The 16,484-nt window shown below is 42.1% G+C and overlaps 1 protein-coding gene across 3 annotated transcripts in view; it reads left to right on the top strand.

Moving 5' to 3' along the window:
* The window catches only part of MGMT (O-6-methylguanine-DNA methyltransferase), a 303,940-nt gene that overhangs the window by 270,842 nt on the left and 16,614 nt on the right, over positions 1–16,484 (top strand). For all 3 annotated transcript variants that reach the window (XM_061635654.1, XM_061635655.1, XM_061635656.1), the window contains one exon: positions 6,673–6,812. In XM_061635654.1, coding sequence (XP_061491638.1) covers positions 6,673–6,812 — 140 coding nt within the window. The remainder of the gene's footprint in view (positions 1–6,672; positions 6,813–16,484) is intronic.

Below are 16,484 nucleotides of genomic sequence, written 5' to 3'. Positions count from 1 at the left end.
TCATTAAATCAGTCATTTTCCATGATACAGTGAAGACCAAAGTTTAATATGAACTCAAATTTCCTCACCATACATAATATTTTGAGAGGAAAACTATCTATTGTGTGCTTTTAAATAAGGAATGGACTTTTGCCTCTCTGCAGCATCCCTGTCAGGCAGATTTATCTACAGTGTTAGAAGCAGCTGGAACACAGTCAGAGCTGGAGCTAAGGGGGCAACTAAACTTGCCAAAGGGAAGTGGAATGAAAGAAAATAATACAAGAGGAAAGGAGCTAAGGAAGCCTTGATATCTTTCTTGTCTGCATCTGACTATTGTGCAGACTTAGAGATTTGGGACAAGCAGTGCTTCAACAGTTCAAATATCACAATGTCCCATTATGGTTAGAAACAGATTTTGTTCATAAATTGAACCACACATTAATCTGTATGTGCATATGGGTTCTGTTTTGTGTGAACTTGCTGAATTGGGTTCTGTGCAATCCTTAAGTTATAGATGATAAATGAAGTCAAAGTTGAGCATGCTTAATGTTTGAAAGAGGTACAGTGGGTGGAATCCAAATCCACTTCAGAATTCCCATTGAAGCTTGGTAGTGCTATCAGCTGCTGTGCATGTGCAGTTTTATACATGAAGGAGTGTGCTCATGGCATGATGCTGTATATGCGGATCTATCTAAGCCCAATTGTCTACTTTTTTAAAAATAGTACTTTAACAGTCTTCAGTGCCTTCCTTTTTAAGACAATTTTTGAACAATAACATATCCTAACACTTCTTCAAATATGCCAGTAAAAATAATTTCCCAGTGAAGCTTTGGATTTGTTTGAATATATCAATAACTGTGCAGTCTTCAGAGAAACTTTCCGCAACTCAGTGCCCTTCAGTTTTTTCAGCTATAACTCCCACTGTCCCTTACCGTTGGCCACTGGTCATGTTGCCCGGGGCTGGTGGGAGTTGTAGCTCAAAACATCTGGTGGATACCATGTTGCATTATGTTAAGCCATAATGGAGAATATTTTTAGATATTTTTATAATTGTTATGTTCGGTTTGTTTTATTTGTTCTGTTATGTTATGTACATTGTTGAGATTTATTGTTTAGTTGTGTTTATTTAAAATGTGATGTATTTTTCCATTTAATTATACCAAATATGAATTGTACATTATATGTTGTATATTGATTTTTATGTTGTAAACAGCCCAGAGAGCTTCTGCTATGGGGCAGTATAGAAATTTAATTTATAATAATAATAATAATAATAATATGTGATAGGAAAACCTTGCTCTAGTGAATAAAGTTGATTCTTAGAAATCATCATTTGTTTATTTTTTAATTATTACCAACCAGTCGACAATGCCAGGATTTTATTTTTGATTGTATAAGTAAGTATATATTATGTATCTTCAATTTAAATATCTTCATCCTTTTGCTCCTCTATATTTGTCTGAGTGTCCAACAGCAGCAGTTTGCAGCACAGTCCATAAAACAACCATTTGGTCAATATTTGCAAAAATGACCTGGAAGAAGTTGCTCTAATATAAGAGATCTACAGATGTTTTGTAATCCTTAGTGTCAGGCCACATAACAAGAGAAGCAAGTGCCCCAAAGCTAAATAATACTTTTACTGAAAAACGATGGAGCCTATATATAGCTATGATGAATCTGTATGTCAGAATAGTCTTATTTTATACTTAAATAATATGTAAAAACCAGTTCAGCGCATTTTGAAGAGTTCTAATGCGTATCTTTGATACATTATGATACATCAGTATAGTTACATTGTTGTTTTTGTTTATGCAAACAACTGTGATTGAGGCTATTTTTTTTTAAATCTGCAAAGATTATACAGTGGATGTTACACAGACAAAACTAGCCCCCACCACACCCAGAGATTTCATGTCTGTAGTTTAAGTAGTGAGACTAGAGAAAGTTGCCATTTTTTAAAAAAATAATAAAGTTCTTGTCAGCTGCAGTAGTCTGGTGCTGATGGTCTACTGACATCAAAAAGATACAGAAAACCAGGGTGGTATCCATTGTCCTCATTCCATTAATTTGAAGATTTACACTTTTGCAACAGAACTCCGCCACCTCCTCAATGAATGCCCTGCATCCTCCCCATATCAGCTTCAGGGGGTTGGGGAAAACACAGAACAGATTGGGAAGTGGAGGGGGAGGAGAATGGAAGAGAAATTCCATTGCACAGCATAAATGCTAGCACTATAAAAATGGGAGACTTCATACTACTTTGGATACAATCCCTTGATTATAGATGTTTGCTCTCATGCATAATGCCAAAATAACATCCCTGAAATGTGGATGTTACGAGAAACCTGGACATCCTTGTTTGCGGAGCTGTAATTCCAGAGGAGTGGAATTTGTTCCACAGAGAGGAACAGGTATAGGAATGAAGGAGTGATCATTTTGTCCATTTCCAATCTCTTAGCCAGACATAATACTAGTGACTAACTATGATTATCATAAAGCCCTGTTCTGCTGTTACAGCAAGTCCTTGGGATCATCAATCAATAAGTTGTGTGTTTTGTGAGGGGATAAGGTGGTGTGAAGAACAGACCCTTCCAACATCGGCTCCAGGTTTGGGGGGGACAAGACCCGCCGTCATTGTTGCCAGCTGTGGTTGCTCCTCTGCCACATTGTTGTGAGCAAGTAAGCAGTGGCGGCTACTCCTGTTCACCACCACTTTTGTTTGCTTGCTCATCTCTTGTCTAGAGTAGGAGGCAGATGAACTCACAAGTTGCAATGATGAAGAGGAGGAGCAGGCCCAGGGAACTCTTGTCAGTGGGCCTTGGGCAGTGCCCAACCATGTCGACTCTTGATGCTGGCCCTAGACCCTTCATTCCTATTCCATAGGCCTGAGGAAATCAATTTACCTACTTTTTGTCCTAATCCTTTGCACCCAAAGAGAAAAGAATGGCACACACTAGACGTGAACAGAGCTCTTCATTTCTGCCTTTTTGTTTCTACCAAAGCTGGAAGTCAGAATCCTCTTGTTTCCTCTTGCTCTTCTTCCATAGGAACCAGTGTGTCCAATTCCACCATTGCTGGGTGGTTATGGGACTGCATTATATGAGCTTATAAGGCAGTAAACTGAGATCCACCTTGTGGGCTTGCAGCTCATTCTCATAGAGAAGCACCACACCTGCACCCTACAGATAATGTATTGAGTTCATGTGAAAGCAGCTACCTTGAAGTCTTTGCATACATTTATCATTTTGCATACATTGACTTACTCCTCAACAGATGTTACCTGCAAAGTGTTGTTTCTGTCTGAAAGGTTCTCACCCATCCATTCCACCCTTAGGGATGTACTGCTTCTCTACATTCCAGTTGTAGAAGACTGTCCCACCCCAGACCCTGCAGGGAAAGGAGACTTCAGACTTGTCCATGAATTTCCTTTCTTGGTAGCTCTAGGGTGGGACAATCTTCCTGCACTTGTCAGATGAATGAAGACACATAATGGAGTGGAGCTTGTATTGCTGATGGGTCAGTATGAGTGCAGTGCAGTGTCCTTACTTTCTTCATTACCTTGTATTATAAACAAGGAGTGTGGATATCAAGGTGTACTTTTCCTATATATTTAACAATGTCCAAGGTTTGCATCCATATTTAAACACTGGGGAAGGTCAGCCACCTCATTTTGCGTAGATTATGTTTTCAGGCACTAGCAGAGAACTTAATAATAAAAATATTTGACCATAGTCACAGAGCTGCTTGCCTTAAACTAATTATTATGACTGCTGCCTACAGGATGAAATTAACATTTCAGATACAATTATAAAACTGTGTGTGTGTGTACATACTCATCCTGTTGACAACAAACACAATAGTTTAAGGCAAGCAGATCTGTGATTGTGCCATATATTTTTATTATTAAATTCTCTGTTTGACCTGAAAACGTGTGAGCACTGTGTGTATATGTGCATGTGTGGATGTGTAATGGCCCCTCCCACTACCAGCTCGAGCCCCACCCACTTTTGTTTAGGCCACACTCCACCATTGGCATGTAGTCCCCTGAGGGTTGGGCATAAGTGAATGCAGACCTTGGGCATTAAAAAGGTTCCCAACCCTACTTTACTATGTACACTGAATCTCACTTGATATTTTCCACCTGGATTTTTACTATCCTTAATAGTTTGGTAAGCTATTACCAAAAATTTGGCGGTCACTGCTCCTTCCTGATTCTTGATCATTTATGAACAAGTTAAATGGCACAAGTTCCATTACAGATGCTTGGGGTACCTCACTGCTTGCTTGCTTCATTGCAAGAACTGTTCATTTGCTCCTACCCTCTCCTTACTCTCCTTTAACTTTTACTTTCCTAACATTTTCATACCAAATTCTGTTAAAAATTCTGTTAGCTTTTTGCTTCCAGTTAGCTTCTGCTTTGGTGGTGCACCACTGTTGTGCTGTGCAAAAATATCCTCATGACCTGTTCAAAGGTGTCATTAACCTGACAAGGAGACTGCCATTGAGGAGGGAAAACAGGAAGAGGGTGTCAGCAAGACTACATTTCCCAGTATGCATCACATGAAATGATAGAAAATGTTAGTTAAGAGCAAATTGATAAGAGCCCTGTTTCCAAAATTATCAAAATTCACCTTATAAAATCAAAAGGCAGGCAGAGCAGCACATTGGGCAGAGCCAATCCATGGAAGAATAATGAAATGGAATGGGGAAAATGCACTCTCCCCTTGTTACCACTGGATTTCAAACAGGCATTTCTAAAGAAATAACAGTAAACAATATCTGTTTGCCTAAGGAAACTATCCTAGCAATCAGTTAGTAACACAACTCCCTTTGCTAATGAACCTAAAGCTGTTAATATGGTTTCTTCAGTTAAATTGATTCATGAATTTTGAAGAGAACATTATCTAATGAATTTTCTTTGAATAGAAAGCAATTAAAAGGACAAATCAGTCTGATTAACCCCAAAGTCACCCTATTGCCACAAATGGTGTACAGTTTGAAATTATATCATAAAAACTAGAGCAGATTTGCTATCTCTTCGCCCTCTACTAATCCATGTAAATTAATGAACAACAAAGTTAATTTCTTTGATGACCTTTCTCTAGTATCACCTGGATTACACTGATGTTTAATTTGCTTAATGTTATAATAAAAGCCAAACAGATTTTTTCAATGAAGTGATTATCATTCTGTTCAGTTAAGAAGTGATTTTTTTAATTATTTAAAACAAACATAAAAGTAGGTAGGTTTGTTTTAAGAACAAAGAGAGGACACTTTTCCAGACTGTATGTGATGTGAGTGACTTTTTGTTATATTGATAGAATAGAAAAATAATTTCCTCCCCTGAAAATATGAGTCAGCCTCAAAAAGATAGCATTGCTTGTCATTTCAGCTTGAGTTTTTGCACTGCCATTGTCCTTCAGTTAAAAGGTAGGGAGGATCCATGGTAAAGTTAAGTACCCTACCTTGGGTGCTCTGTGCCGAGTCTGTGTTCTCAGCTTGGGGAGTGGGATGGAGAGCGAAATTCCCAACCTTTGCACTGTAGTTAGGTGACTGAAAATGTTACGTTTCCACCCAGCTGTGGTGTGTAACTCTCCCTGTTTTTCATCCACCTACTGAGGAGACAAAGTGGTGGACAAATGCTCTCTTTTCTAAGGGCACTCTCTGGGCCCATGTGGACATAGTCTGTAACCTGAGTCTTTCCTATGGAACACAAGGTTTGGCAGGACCCTCTTGGTTGTGGGCCTTTAAATATTACAGCAACTGAATGGGATGAATCTACCAGAAAAGCAGCTCCTACAGCATTTTTGTAATGCTTAAAGTAGGCCCATATGTCTCTCCTGTGTTAGACGAACGCAGTACAGGTGCATCAGAATTCTGCTGTCTGCCAGACTGGGGAAACTCAGTAAAGCAGCATCTGCTGCAACTGTGCCTCCCTCCCTCCTTCTCTCTCTGTTGTTGGATCATGTCTGGTCACCCACAGGCAATTTTTAATCACCATAGATGAGTGTCTTCTTACCAGCCTGCAGCTACTTGAGAAGGTTCTTCTCCTGTGCCTTATTAAGAACAATATGAAAACCAAGGGTAACTAGACAAAAAATTAGTAAGTCTTTCATTTCTAATAAGTTTTTTCCATTTAAATATGCAGCAAATATTCAGAGACACAGCCAATCATTAGCGTCACTAAAAGGGTGACGCTAGAGGGTCTTCACTAAAAAAATAAAAGCAGTCAGCTAGGGTAATATTGAGTGCTGGCTATAGGACTCCCTTTCCAGTGTGACCCAGCTGAAGTTTAAAAATAGGAGATACAAGAGCTTTATAAAATAGATACTGCCACTTTTTCTCTTCTTCCCTCACCCTCTTCTTTTTTTAATTTGGCTGTATGCTAATTTATACTCTGTCAATGTAATGGAAAAGCACATTGTATGCGTGAACAGGATAATTGTACTGGAAGCAAATTAAAAATATAGGAAAGTCAAAGTGCTGAATGCCTTTTTAATAGTGATCAATTACTTGGAGCACACTCTCTAATAATCATGAATTTAAATATAGAACACAATAATAGAACTGATTGGTGTGCTAATTCGAAAGAGTTTCCTCACTATTTTTATCATGGGTAGATTGTTTAAAAATAATAATAAATTAAGTCATGCTTGTGAACAGTGTGTTGCTTCTTCATTTTTTTCCTTTCAGATTCATTCACCAGAGAAGTGTTATGGACCCTGTTGAGAGATGTGAAATTTGGAGAGGCGGTTTCTTACAAGCAATTAGCAGACCTGGCAGGCAACAGCAAAGCAGCCAGAGCTGTGGGAGGAGCAATGAGAAGCAATCCTGTAAGTTCATGTCAATTTTAAAATAAAGTTGATGGAAGATGGTGGTTTTCAATAGAAAGGTTAGTGGGCTACATGTCATTAGATTAAATATCTCTGCTGTGAAAACTACTATGAGTAATAAGGTCAATAAGTGTTTTTAATCAGCATTAATGCATAAAGCAGTTTAATATGATTTATTTCCCCATCCTTTATTTGAAATAGGAGAACTGCATTTATTTTAATGCATCAACCTATACAAATGTAGTTTGTTTTCTTTTTTTTAAATGGAAGGCTTATGTTTCATGGATAAGGACTTGTTCCACTCAGATATGAGATCGCCTTTTAGATTGCAATAGCATTAAAGGTTTGGAAGTAGCCCTTTTTTGTGTGTAATCACCTGAAAACAGTTCTGGTTACATGAGCTCAGATGATGTGAAAGGGCAAATACCACAAGCATTCATAAAGGAACACATTTGACTTGGATCCCCAGTGTGTCAGGTTCTGGATTTTGGGAGCCAGTCACATTCTAGTCTCCTCCACATGGTGAGTCAAAAAGTCATTGTCTCTCTACTCTTGTGGCATAGCTCCACTAAAGACTCAAGCCAATTTAGGCGATGTAGAACATAGCCTTTTAGTTGCAGCAAGCTAGGAATATAATTATAAATTACTTTAGTCATTTTTGCCCCATAAGTAATATGTGTCTGACAATTGCCTCAGATTTTTTTTAATTTCAGATGATTATCTTGGCATGAGAATTGGCTGACATTTATGATAGTGACCTATGTTGTAAGTGTGAAGGTATCTAGGGGCTGGCTCAGAGCTTTAGAATGACCTTGCTGATTTGCTTTCATTATCAAAGGATAGGGAAGGAAAAATAACTTCTGGCCTTACAGTGCTTTGCATTGGTTTGCACTTGAAAACATCTGTTTATGAAGTAAGCACCTAAATAGTAGGAGTATCCATGCCATATATTTTCACTGCAACATTAAGAACATAAGAAGAGCCTGCTGGATCAGGCCAGTGGCCCATCTAGTCCAGCATCCTGTTCTCACAGTGGCCAACCAGGTGCCTGGGGAAAGCCTGCAAGCAGGACCTGAGTGCAAGAACACTCTTCCCTCCTGAGGCTTCTGGCAACTGGTTTTCAGAAGTATGCTGCCTGTGACTAGGGTGGCGGAGCACAGCCATCATGGCTAGCAGCCATTGATAGCCCTGTCCTCCATGAATGTGTCTAATCTTCTTTTAAAGCCATCCAAGCTGGAGGCCATTACATTTATTAGCATTTTGGTGTAACAATTGATACAAAGCCCTGCAGTCTTTTGAACTTTGTGTACTAGCGTCAGAGCTTACTGGTAGAAAGTATTATTAACTGGTAGAAAGTATTATTAAAGCTAGATTAACTAAGCACATAGAAGAACAAGCCTTGCTGAAGCAGAGCAGCATGGCTTCTGCAAGGGAAAGTCCTGTCTCGGTAACCTATTAGAATTCTTTGAGAGTGTCAACAAGCATATAGATAGAGGTGATCCAGTGGACATAGTGTACTTTCAAAAAGCTTTTGACAAGGCTGCTCCACGAGCTGCTCCACGAGCTAGAGGGAGCCCCAGCTGACAAAGCGTCAAGGCGCGTCAAGGCGAGTTCGGCAGCAGGGCGAGTTCGGCAGCAGGGCGAGTTCGGCAGCAGGGCGAGTTCGGCAGCAGGGCGAGGAGGCCAGGGCACCCCACTCTGCCCGTCTGTTCCCTGACCTCAACTAAACCGCAGTCTCCAACCCATTGACGTAATAAACCTTAAACAAAACTATGCAGGTAAGAAGCCAGCAGGGGTGTGGGGGCTTTCCAGTGTTTTGCACTGCCTGCAGCATGTACGACTATCTGCCTGTTGGACAGAAGTCGTGGGTGTGCTCTCGGTGCAATGAGCTCCTGGCTCTCCGGGAACGACTTCATTTCCTTGAGGCCAAGGTGGCGGACCTGGAAAAGCTGAGAGAGGCAGAGAGGTGTGTGGAGGGAGGCCTTCAGGGACGTTATAGCTGTGTCCCACTCCAACGATGATAGCTCTCCTGCTATCATGGACAACGATGGTCTCGGGGAAGGAGAGCATCCAGCTGAGGAAGAGGGAAATGATCCCTTAGAAGGAACCCATTCCTTGGGGGATGAGCAGCTATCCTCTCGTGCCGAGGATATATCTCCAGGGTGTGGAGGGATCCTTGTAGTGGGTGATTCGATCATTAGGAACATAGACAGTGGGGTGTGTGATGGGCGTGTAGACCGCAAGGTGTTTTGCCTGCCTGGTGCGAAGGTTGCGGATATCGCCCGTCGTTTAGATAGTTTGGTAGACAGTGCTGGGAAGGAGTCAGTGGTCGTGGTGCACGTTGGCACCAACGACATGGGGAAATGCAGCCCTGAGGTCCTGGAAGCAAAATTTAGGTTGCTAGGTAGGATGCTGAAAGCCAGGACCTCCAAGGTGGCTTTCTCTGAAATGCTACCGGTTCCACGCGCAGGACCAGCCAGACAGGCCCAGCTTCGCAGTCTCAATGCGTGGATGAGACGATGGTGTCGAGTGGAAGGGTTTGGATTTGTTAGGCACTGGGGAACATTTTGGGACAAGCCGGGCCTGTACAAAAGGGACGGGCTCCACTTGAACCAGAATGGAACCAGACTGCTGGCACTTAAAATTAAAAAGGTGGCAGAGCAGCTTTTAAACTGACTGAGGGGGGAAACCCGACAGGAGCTGAGAAAGGTCCGGTTCGGAATAAACCTCCCCCCTGGGATAAAAACCAAAGAAATGATGAAATTTTAAAAGGGGTAGGCCTAGAAGTAGGCATTGTGAGAGCAGGGGCACAGGATATAAATTCAGAAGAGCAAAATTACCACAGGCCTAACCACAAGTGCCAAAGACACTTGAAGAGAGACACTGCTTACAAGTGCCTGTACGCTAATGCTAGGAGCCTGCGAACCAAGATGGGAGAACTGGAGTGCTTGGTCTTAGAGGAGAGCATTGATATAGTGAGCATAACGGAGACCTGGTGGAATGGAGAAAATCAGTGGGATACGGTTATCCCTGGATATAAACTATATCGGAAGGACAGGGCAGGACGTATTGGTGGCGGAGTCGCTCTATACGTGAAAGAAGGCATTGAATCCAGCAAGCTCGAAACCCCAAAAGAGGCAGACTCCTCCACAGAATCGTTGTGGGTGGTGATACCATGCCCCAGGAGGGACTTAATACTGGGAACGATCTATCGTCCCCCTGATCAAAATGCTCAGGGAGACCTGGAGATGAGATATGAAATTGAGGAAGCATCCAAACTAGGAAATGTGGTAGTAATGGGTGACTTCAACTACCCGGACATAGACTGGCTGCATATGTGTTCCAGTCATGACAAAGAAGCAAAGTTTCTAGATATTCCACATGACTATTCCCTAGACCAGTTGGTCATGGAACCGACCAGAGGGACGGCAACCCTGGACTTAATCCTCAGTGGGGACCGGGATCTGGAGATGTAAGTGTTGTCGAACCGATTGGGAGCAGTGACCACAGTGCTATTAAATTAAACATACATGTAACTGGCCAATTGCCAAGAAAATCCAACACGGTCACATTTGACTTCAAAAGAGGAAACTTCACAAAAATGAGGGGATTGGTAAAAAGAAAGCTGAAAAACAAAGTCCAGAGGGTCACATCACTCGAAAATGCTTGGAAGTTGTTTAAAAACACTATATTAGAAGCTCAACTGGAGTGCATACCGCAGATCAGAAAAGGTACCGCCAGGGCCAAGAAGATGCCAGCATGGTTAACGAGCAAAGTCAAGGAAGCTCTTAGAGGCAAAAAGTCTTCCTTCAAAAAATGGAAGTCTTGTCCGAATGAAGAAAATAAAAAAGAACACAAACTCTGGCAAAAGAAATGCAAGAAGACAATAAGGGATGCTAAAAAAGAATTTGAGGAGCACATTGCTAAGAACATAAAAACCAACAACAAAAAATTCTATAAATACATTCAAAGCAGGAGACCATCTAGGGAGACGATTGGACCCTTGGATGATAAGGGAGTCAAAGGTGTACTAAAGAACGATCAGGAGATTGCAGAGAAGCTAAATGAATTCTTTGCATCTGTCTTCACAGTGGAAGATATAGGGCAGATCCCTGAACATGAACTAACATTTGCAGGAAGGGATTCTGAGGAACTGAGACAAATAGTGGTAACGAGAGAGGAAGTTCTAAGCTTAATGGACAATATAAAAACTGACAAATCACCGGGCCCGGATGGCATCCACCCGAGAGTTCTCAAAGAACTCAAATGTGAAATTGCTGATCTGCTAACTAAAATATGTAACTTGTCCCTTGGGTCCTCCTCCGTGCCTGAGGACTGGAAAGTGGCAAATGTAACGCCAATCTTCAAAAAGGGATCCAGAGGGGATCCCGGAAATTACAGGCCAGTTAGCTTAACTTCTGTCCCTGGAAAACTGGTAGAAAGTATTATTAAAGCTAGATTAAGCACATAGAAGAACAAGCCTTGCTGAAGCACAGCCAGCATGGCTTCTGCAAGGGAAAGTCCTGTCTCAGTAACCTATTAGAATTCTTTGAGAGTGTCAACAAGCATATAGATAGAGGTGATCCAGTGGACATAGTGTACTTAGACTTTCAAAAAGCGTTTGACAAGGTACCTCACCAAAGGCTTCTGAGGAAGCTTAGCAGTCATGGAATAAGAGGAGAGGTCCTCTTGTGGATAAGGAATTGGTGAAGAAGCAGAAAGCAGAGAGTAGGAATAAACGGACAGTTCTCCCAATGGAGGGCTGTAGAAAGTGGAGTCCCTCAAGGATCGGTATTGGGACCTGTACTTTTCAACTTGTTCATTAATGACCTAGAATTAGGAGTGAGCAGTGAAGTGGCCAAGTTTGCTGATGACACTAAATTGTTCAGGGTTGTTAAAACAAAAAGGGATTGCGAAGAGCTCCAAAAAGACCTCTCCAAACTGAGTGAATGGGCAGAAAAATGGCAAATGCAATTCAATATAAACAAGTGTAAAATTATGCATATTGAAGCAAAAAATCTGAATTTCACATATACGCTCATGGGGTCTGAACTGGCGGTGACCGACCAGGAGAGAGACCTTGGGGTTGTAGTGGACAGCACAATGAAAATGTCGACCCAGTGTGCGGCAGCTGTGAAAAAGGCAAATTCCATGCTAGGGATAATTAGGAAAGGTATTGAAAATAAAACAGCCGATATCATAATGCCGTTGTATAAATCTATGGTGCGGCCGCATTTGGAATACTGTGTACAGTTCTGGTCGCCTCATCTCAAAAAGGATATTATAGAGTTGGAAAAGGTTCAGAAGAGGGCAACCAGAATGATCAAGGGGATGGAGCGACTCCCTTACGAGGAAAGGTTGCAGCATTTGGGGCTTTTTAGTTTAGAGAAAAGGCGGGTCAGAGGAGACATGATAGAAGTGTATAAAATTATGCATGGCATTGAGAAAGTGGATCGAGAAAAGTTCTTCTCCCTCTCTCATAATACTAGAACTCGTGGACATTCAAAGAAGCTGAATGTTGGAAGATTCAGGACAGACAAAAGGAAGTACTTCTTTACTCAGCGCGTAGTTAAACTATGGAATTTGCTCCCACAAGATGCAGTAATGGCCACCAGCTTGGATGGCTTTACAAGAAGATTAGACAAATTCATGGAGGACAGGGCTATCAATGGCTACTAGCTGTGATGGCTTTGCTCTGCCACCCTTGTCAGAGGCAGCATGCTTCTGAAAACCAGTTGCTGGAAGCCTCAGGAGGGGAGAGTGTTCTTGCACTCGGGTCCTGCTTGCGGGCTTCCCCCAGGCACCAGGTTGGCCACTGTGAGAACAGGATGCTGGACTAGATGGGCCACTGGCCTGATCCAGCAGGCTCTTCTTATGTTCTTATGTTCTTATCAGTGGTATCAGTCATCCATCACTATGATGTTCAAAGAAAGGCAGAAGCAGCCAGTGCTTAATTTGAGCCAGAATTCATCAGCCTGAAATCAGTTTTCCATGCCAGGGCTCAGTTCTTGAACTTGAAAAATAATATTTTAAAATGCCTTTGAGCTAGGGTTGCCAGGTTCAGGGCCTGATCCTGATCCTGTATCTTTAGGAGAAGAGAAAGTCAGCCAAGTGCAGGTGCTCTTGCAACACTGTAATGGGAAAAACCACTTCTTCCTGTTACAGTATTGCAAGAACACCTGCACTTGGCTGACTTTCTCTTCTCCTAAAGATACAAGATCAGGATCAGGCCCTGAACCTGGCAACCCTACTTCGAGCCATGATATACCATGTTCAGATATTGGAGTTTACCATGGATACCAGGTCATATGGGGCAGAATTGAGTCCTGTAAGCTCTGGTATCAACTGATTCTGAGTGAGAATGGGAAAGTGTGTGCAATATGTTGTTCCTACCCTCTGTCTCTGAGTTTCATTTGCACTGAGTTTCATTTGTAATTGCCCATAATGTGATAGCATAATTAACCTGAATAAATGTATAGGGTTCTGCTCGACACTGGTGCTTCGCTAGCACACACCAAGTTCGACTTGCGCAATGAACTTCCCCTCCTCTTCCTGCAGCCCCCTCATCACCCCACTCACCATCAAAATCTGCTTCAGAGGGTTGGAGGAGTTTCTGGAGCTGATTTTGAGAGTGCATGGTGAGAAAAAGAGGAAGGCCTGTTGCACAACTGGAACTTGGTATGTGCAGTGTTAGATACAACCCATTGAGTACAAATGCTTAGAAGCTAGAGCTACCCAATGTGAGGACTTTCCTAGTCATTTTAGGGTCACGTCATAGGATCTTTGGTCATAAACTTCTTGCGGTTAGAGGTGAGCAAAATAATTTAAAAACCATTATAAGTATAAAAAATAAAATAAAAACATGATATATTCACATACTAATAAACACATAGTTTATCCAAAATCCAGCAAAAAAGCAGCAGAAATAAGATATATAGGGTTATATCCAAAGTTAGTCATATGCAGACTAACATTAAATGAATTAAATTAAAATGAATGGACATGAATAACTTAGGTCCATTTACATCACTGGATCTACTTTGAGTAGAACTAGTTGGATGCAGCCCATAGTCCTGAATCTCTTAAGACAAGATCCAGATCTACCATAGTTTTGCTGCACATATTAAAGGGGAAACAGCAGCAATTTTTTATTCCCAGTATAATATATTAGCACCCATTATTTTTCTATTCGCACATAGCACTTGCTATAGTCCATAAAATTTCCATCATGCTCACTAGGAAACCTCTCTATCATGAGGTGGGCTATGAGGGTCTGTATCTTGCATTGGACCAGCAGGACAGATTGGAGCTGCTGTTGAAGTACCACCCACCTTACTGCCCAACAGCAAACCTGACTGAGCTGGCTGAGGTGGTTTTGAGTGTGGTGTTGGGAGACCTCAATATCCATGCTGAGGTTACCTTGATTGGGCTAGCTTAGGACTTCATGGCAACCATGAGGTTGTCCCAAGTTGTCACTGGCCCAACGCATATGACAGAACATAAGCCCTTGATTTTAGTCTTTATTTCAGGGTGTGAAAGAGATGGTCTGGATATGGCAGGGGGATTGAATTAACCCATTGTCATTATCACACCATTATCTGGTGAAGTTTGGTCTTACAGCACCAATTCACCTCTGCAGGGTGGGGGACCCTGTATGATGGTCTGCCCCCAGAGACCTATGGGATCCAAAGGATTCCTGAATGCTTGGGAGGGGGGCCCCAGAAGCTAGAGCCAAGGCCATTAAGGCCTTTGTCTTGCTATGAAATAGCAAGATATGCCAGTCTGTTGACCCAATTGTTTTTGGCTGCCCTCTCTGACACCATGGAGTCCTGAGAGGTTCCTAGTTTTCCAGGGAGCTTCAAGCTATGAAACAAAGGCTAGAGCACAAGTGGGTTAAGACTCAATGTGAAGTCTATCAGACATGTGCTAGAGCACATAGCTGTGCTTACTGTGTGGCAGCGAAGGTGGCAAAGACAGCTTACTTTGCTGCTTCCATCACATCCTTGAGCAGCTGAACAGCAGAGCTTTTCCTTGTGGTGAGGGACTGTTGACACCTGTCGTGGGACCTTCTGAGGTCTGGTGTGACAAGTTTGTTAGACAGTTTGAGGATCATATAACTCACTGCCATGTTGAGTTAAATGCTACTGTTACTACAAAGCCAGGAGTCAGACACAACATTTTGCCTGATGTTGTGGGATTGGTTTCAGTTGATGAAGTCTGAGGACGTGGACAAGACGCTTTCAGCAGATTGACCCACAACATGTTCCCTTGACCCTTGCCCATGATAGCTAATTTGAAATAGCTTGGGGGGGTCTGGCCAGTTGGGTCCAGGGAGCAATTAATGTATCATGGTGTGTGTCTGAGGGAAAGGTGCCTGGCACCTTGAAGGAGATGGTAATGTGGGCACCGCTAAAGAAGCTGTCTCTGGACTGCAAGGTACTTGACAAGTACCGCCTGGTCACTAATACCCCTTTTTTGGGTAAGGTACTTTGGGAGCATAGTCCAGCTGCAGCAGACACTCTTGGAAAAATGTGATTATCTTGACCAGTTTCAGTCTGGGTTCAGCCTCGGGTTTGGGACAGAACTGGACCTGGTTGCTGTGATGGATAATCTTCTTCAGGAGAGAGACAAGGGAGTTTGACTTCGTTGCTTTTGCTCTGTCTCTCAGCAGCTTTCAATACTATTGACCATGGTATCCTCCTGTGCCATCTCCATGAATTGGGAGTTGGTGGTGCTGTGTTGCAGTGGTTTTCTCCTACTTATGAGGATGGATTAAGAGAATAGCATTGAAGGATTATGTGTCCATCCCCTGGCAGTTGTGCTGCGGGTTGCTGCAGGACACTGTTCTATCCCCAATGCTGTTTAATGTCTATATGAAGTCACTGAGAGCGCTCATTAGCAGATTTGGGGTATGGTGTCATCAGTATGCTGATGATTCCCAGCTCTATTTCTTGGTTACATCAGAATAGGGAGAAGCTGTGACTGTTCTAAACCAATGCCTGGAGGTAGTGGTGGCTGGATGAGGGCCAACAAATTGAGACTGAATCCTAGTAAAATAGAGACTTGGTGGGTGAGCACTTCCCAAGTCTGGGAGTTTGATGGGGTTGCACTCTGCGTAGACCTGTAAGATCACTTAGGTTGTCTGGGGAAATTCTGGTGGCACCACACCCTACTTAATATCATAGGGCAGTGACCTGAAAACCCATAGGACTGGATCCTGTTTTATGCATGAGAATCCCCTGAATCTTTGTTTTATTTGCTTTTATGTGTTTTTATACTGTTGTTCTCTTGATTTTAGGTTGTATTTTTGTGTTAATAGATTTTGTTCTATATTGGACATAGTGTGCGCCACTTAGAGGTTTTTAAAATGTTTAGCAGTTTAAACATTCTTTTAAGTAAATAAATAAATATTGAATTGAACTTTAAAAGCTTTGCAAATACTGCACTTAAAATTTAAAAACCTGAGCAGAATTATTTCCATCAGTCTAGGTTTCAATACACACATGAAACTCCTCTTTGATGGAGAAAACAGCTCCATGAATGAATGCTTTTGCATGCCTGCAGCTATCTTCTGAATTGACCTGAATGTGGACGATACGACAGTTCTATATATGTACTGGAGCCCATGGACCACAAGACATCACTGAATTAATATATTGCTCTTTTCAGCAT

Source organism: Rhineura floridana, chromosome 7 (genome assembly GCF_030035675.1).
Source record: "Rhineura floridana isolate rRhiFlo1 chromosome 7, rRhiFlo1.hap2, whole genome shotgun sequence".
NCBI classification, from domain to species: domain Eukaryota; kingdom Metazoa; phylum Chordata; class Lepidosauria; order Squamata; family Rhineuridae; genus Rhineura; species Rhineura floridana.
Note: the sequence above shows the minus strand (reverse complement) of the source record. Positions and strands in the feature narration are given on the sequence as shown.